Source organism: Alosa alosa, chromosome 5, assembly GCF_017589495.1.
Source record: "Alosa alosa isolate M-15738 ecotype Scorff River chromosome 5, AALO_Geno_1.1, whole genome shotgun sequence".
Taxonomy (NCBI): domain Eukaryota; kingdom Metazoa; phylum Chordata; class Actinopteri; order Clupeiformes; family Clupeidae; genus Alosa; species Alosa alosa.
In genome coordinates, this window is record NC_063193.1 from 25195292 (window position 1) to 25200828 (window position 5537).

Genomic DNA, 5537 nt, shown 5'->3' on the forward strand with positions numbered 1-5537 from the left:
AGTTTAACTCAACACACACACAGACACTTGCCAGCTTGCTTGGAAAGCAATAAGAGAGAGCGAGCCTGTGCCTGTTTTGTATGTCTTCATACAGTTCAAGCAACAAGGAAAAGAGCATATTCCCCTACTGCCTATGCTGCAACCTGCAGTCGACTACAGATGAACTGATCAATTGCATTAATCACTCTTGAGAGAGTAGGAGATTAGGGAGAGCCTGCTGTTTTAATGTATGTGTATGTGTGTGTGTGTGTGTGTGTGTGCATGTGCGTATCCATAAAACTGTTCTATACTTGTTTTATGCGTGTACATGTATGTTTTTGTAACTAATACACAAACCTTGGGAGGGGGGGCTGTTGTGGAGCGCACAGATCACACACACCCTGATGCTGCTTACCTCTCACTCTAGCTGCAGACTCACTATGAGTCACTGGGATAGTTGTGACTCATCCCCATTTGTAGATCTGGGTAATGATCCATTTAAAAGCACCCTCTTCATAGTACTGAAATCTATCTCCAGCAGACAACTTCTGTGCACGATTGACATTTTATGGAGGCAGAAAGAAGCTTTGCTAGTCTGCCCGTCAAACGTTATGTTGTTTAACTTGACATTTGGTTTGATCTCCACCAAAAGTGTAGGCAAGTAAATAAGAGGAACATTATTTACACAAGTACTTATACAAACATAGAGAGCTGTCACATCAGGTATGTTACAAGATTTGTGAAAACCAAATTGTTGTAGAAAAAAAGAAAAGAACTCATCTGGGTTAAGAGCCTACCTCCAAACAAATGGGAACACTCTTAACCAGATTTTTAAGCAGAGCCTACTGCCAATTATCAGATTGCTAGATATGAAAATCCTTTGGCAAAAATGATACTACATATAGAAAAGATACTATACAGAACCTTGAGCTTTTTAAGAAGCTACTAAAACCCATTACCATTTAATTATTCCATTTTCACTGTATGAGTGTGAGCATAGAGGCACCCATCCTGTGAAGTACACAGTCAGCTTAGGTTTGGGAATTGCCTTACAGGAATCATCCTTACAGGTGCTATTTAGACAAAGTTATTTTAGGGGTTGTTTTTTTTGTTAAACTGGTAACATCGAAATTAGGATGTCAGTCTGGTGCTGTGCTTTGTAAAAGAACTCTCACCAGTTTGAGTGCGTGGTCAGTCAGCTTGTCTTGGTTGCCCACATGGACCTTGACCAGCAGAGGGCAGTGTGTGGCGATGGTGCAGAGGGAGAGGTCGCTGAGCTGCTTGCAGCGGTAAGCCGTGTACTTCAGCAGGCCCGGCGACTGGGAGGCCAGAGAGCACACGCCGTGGTCCTGCACGTTCCGGCAGTCCGAGATGTTGACCTCCGTCACATTCTGCCGGCGTGAGGCGATCTTCACCAGTAGCTCATCATTCACCTACGAGTGGACGTGGCCAGAAAGATGGGCAGTACAGAGGGCATTCAATTTACTGTTCAACAATACAAATATACTAAGGATTTAGAAATGTATTCCAACACGTAACCTAGAATATATCTGGGGTTGCATATCTTCAGCCACATGGGGAAAAAAACGTTATATTCGATTCAGAGAAGACGTGGCCTACTGGTTAGAGAATTCAGACTTGTGACCGAAGGGTGGCCGGTTCGATCCCTGACTGGTAAGAAAAATGTGGGTGGGGGAAGTGATTGAACAGCGCTCTCCCACATCCACGGATGAGGTGCCCTTGAGCAAGGCACCTAACCCCCAGCTGCTACCCGGGCGCCGGATTAAGGGCTGCCCACTGCTCCGGGTGTGTATATGTGCTCCTAGTGAGCTCACTGCTCTGTGTGTGTGTATGAATGTGTGTACACTACCCCCCGGAGGGGTAAAATGCAGAGAACAAATTTCCAGTAGGAACTTCCTACAGGACTATAACTTAAATTAACTTAACTTAACGAAGACGTGGAAACATTGATGGTAGTTCATGGTCATGATTGACTTGACAACTAGCATAAAGTTCATAGCTTTTGGCCCAGTTTGCTTGCAGATAGATAGATAGATACATTATATTGATCCCCAGGGGAAATTCAAGAATTGCATACTTGATCTCTACTATATACAGACATCCGAGACAAAGAGGGTGATGACCCACCTGTTGCAGGCCACTGAGGTCGATGTGCTTCCAGAACTGGAAGTCTAAACACAGGTCCCGCCAGTACTTACAGACCAGAGAGGCACCCAGGCAGCGCTCCCGAACGGTCAGGTGGGAAAACACCTGTACCAACACAGCGCAAGAGAACAGTCAGCTGCACACAAGTGGCAAGATCTCTTTAATCGCCCATTCACATACAAGCTCTCTCTCACACACACTGCCTATCTATCCACACACACACACACACACACACACTGTTTGTCTATCCACACACACACACTGTTTCTCTATCCACACACACACACACACACACAATACCCAATCAGACTACTTTTGAAAAGATCAAGGGAAAAAAAGACAAAAACTCTGAGATACAATTAGGCCACTCTAGTAGAGATTGGCTCGCATTTTGGCACCTGTAATTGGTGTATCAAATCAGGGTAGCCAATAAAAGCATTCAAAAACAAAAGAACAAACCTGACTCTTTTATCTTGGCTCAGATTTTCATGTATGCACTCTTTATCCCCAAAAAAAACATTAATAAGAAAAGCACACATACTAGACTACAAAGGTGCTCATTTTAGTAAAAGCCCAATGTTGGAGCACTGCTGATGTCGTGTAGAGCTGCAGCAAATTATTTCACCTATTCAAAGGGAGGGAAATATGTTCCAATCACAAAAACTCCTGTGCCGAGTGAGCATTTTATATACACACTCGGAAGCTTTTAAAAACAGAATGGAGGGACCACTCGTCCCCCAGCTCATTAAACAAAAAGAAATGAACCCAGACGGAGAGTAGAGTGTGTGTGTGGATGGATGGGGGTGTGTGCATGCGTGACAGGAAGAGAACGAGAGAGAGAGAGAGAGAGAGAGAGAGAGCAACTGCTGGTGTGGAAAAAAGAAAAGCCTCTTTTCATTGTGGGTTCAGTGGGTTGTCCGTGGGCTAATGTAGCTGTGTTCTCAGTATTGTTTGTTGTTCTACTCCGACAAGCCACAGCCCTACCCAAACATCAAATCTATGGTTGGGTCACAGACCACAACCAATACAGTGGAAACTGTGGGATGGCAACCATTTAGTTCTGCATAACTGACAGCAAAAAGAGTTCCTACAGGCCTTGACTAAAAGATACAACTTTGACATGGGTCTGTTGAGGGGTGATGCAAAAATATATTTTTTTTTTCAGAATGATCACAGACAGTTTCAGAAAAGATTAAATGATACATCAAGTGTGAAACTACAACCCAATATCTAAAAGTAGCAGAAAGCAACACTACCATCTTGCAGTGCTATTTCTGTCCTGAGACTGGTTCAGAAATTAACCCAGTGATGAACAGCCTCTCAAAAAAACAACATCCACACCCCCACCCTCAACACACAGCACCCCCTACATCCAAATCCTGCAGACTGACCTTCAGGAGGATGGAGGAGGGCAGGTGATTGATGCAGGAGGCATCTGACGTGTCAGTGGTGGCCCGTGAGCATTCAGAGGCGGGGCTGGTACTCTCCCCGTTGTCCCTCTGCAGCGGCACCACGCCCCCTGTATCCTCGCCGGAGGAGGATGAAGATGATGAGGAAGAAGAGGGTAAGGAGCAGAGGGGCAGGAGGCGGTGGGCTGCCGTGTCTGCAGCAGCGGCCCCTCCTCCGCCAGTAGCCCCAGCTCCCTCAGCACTCTCGGGGAAGGCACAGCGCGGCTGCTTGCAGGGCGTGCAGCGCTGCAGCTCGGCGCACTTGCGCTTGCACACCATCTCGGCGAGGCTGGGCGTCGGCACGGCGACCGAGGCTGCAACGGTGGACGCCGGGCGGAACAGGGAGGGCGGCCCGAGGAGCTTGGCAGGGACAGAGGCGGTCAGCAGAGCCAACTCAGCATGCGGCGCCAACAGGAAGTGGGCACAGGCCTCTGGCGAGCCCAGCGAGGAGGCGTAGCGTTCGGCGAGCTTGGAGGCCGATGCGCTCACGGCCGACGCAGCTACAGCACCACTGCTGCCACCGCTGGTCTCCAGAGGCTCGTCGTCAGGGCTACCACTGCTGCCGTGGACGATGAAGCAGAGCATGCACGGGCCTTGAATAAGGCAGTTCCTTTTTCTCTTCTTCTTACGCAGCTTGCGCGTTCGCTTTTTCAGGCGGTAACCATTTTTCGAGAGAAGATGGCCCATATAGATGACTCACTTGAACTCTGAAACACAGAGAAGGACAGAGAGAGACAGACATTAAATTGAGACATAGATCTAACTGAGCATAGATATCTCTGTTAGATAGTGTGGTACAATCAGTCTCTTTGTTCTGTCACTTTCACACTGTGAAACCTCCTTCCACCTAAACTCCTCAATATCACCAATCAAAATCTCACACAAACAAAGAAATGTTCATATAAATTATAAATAATGATAGATAAAGAATGATACTTGAATACCATAGATTGACAAATTGATCAAGGTGACCTTAACTCAAAACATTCTTCAGTCAATGACTGTCAGAAATTACTTTAGTCATACTAAATGTACTGACCCAAGTAACATTCTCAGTGATTTAATGCAGGCCATCAAATTAATTTAGATACAATAGCATCTAGCAATGAAAATGGTTGTTGTTAAATATCTGATGTGATGTGTCAACTAAATGAGAGCATACAACTGGGGAGGTCGTAGGTGTTGCTGTATGCACGACACATGGTTACAAACAACCTGCTGGGTTTACTGGCAGGCTAGCAGTAAGAAGAGTGAAGACAGCATGATGGGTGCATTCATTCCACACAGCCACCCTGGCATTGAACACATCAGTTTTACGATATATTTCACCTAGTGAATCACCATCTGCTAAAAGTGGACTACAACCTTAACACTGTTTTGTTATTTTGTGGTAAAAACTAGTACTAAAATATCGCATTGAGACAACAACTGGCTGTAAGTTAGCTTAAACAACTCAGAGGTTAGCTAACGTTGAGGACAACATTCGCTCTAAAGAACAGGTTGACAACTTCTGTGACACTTCGCATATTTATCGTCAATACAGTATACCATAAGACTTTCAAGATTTCATGACCCACTTTCTCGCGACTTTCATGTAAATTGCTGTAGTAAGTGAATCACTATTGTATTTATCCAAGCGTAGCAGCCGAGCTACAAACAGACCCCCAGCAGCCAAGCGCTCCGATAAAACCATAGCTCATGCGTCCCCTCACCAGTTCGCGCGGTGCAGACCACCTCTGTCCCGCGATTTCATATTCTGTGTTTCCAATGGGAAAGTGGTCTGAAATTGTTTCTAGTTATTAAAATCCGATGAAACAACACAAGACAGTTATATCCACATAATGTTTGTGAAAACACTTCCGGGATTTCTACGAAACAGGAAGTACTGCCTACAACTACGGACGCACAATCTGGCTTTTATTGGAGGATTCCTCTGTCTGTCTG

The 5537-nt window shown here is 45.7% G+C and overlaps 1 protein-coding gene across 7 annotated transcripts in view; it reads right to left on the reverse strand.

The window, feature by feature from the left end:
• The window catches only part of fbxl17 (F-box and leucine-rich repeat protein 17), a 208851-nt gene extending 203394 nt beyond the window's left edge, over window positions 1-5457 (reverse strand). For all 7 annotated transcript variants that reach the window (XM_048244653.1, XM_048244654.1, XM_048244650.1 and 4 more), the window contains exons 1-4: window positions 5306-5457; window positions 3537-4300; window positions 2128-2250; window positions 1155-1412 (exon numbers count right to left, since the gene is read on the reverse strand). In XM_048244653.1, coding sequence (XP_048100610.1) covers window positions 1155-1412; window positions 2128-2250; window positions 3537-4280 — 1125 coding nt within the window. In that variant the 5' untranslated portion in view covers window positions 4281-4300; window positions 5306-5457. The remainder of the gene's footprint in view (window positions 1-1154; window positions 1413-2127; window positions 2251-3536; window positions 4301-5305) is intronic.
• Between the last annotated feature and the right edge of the window lie 80 nt (window positions 5458-5537).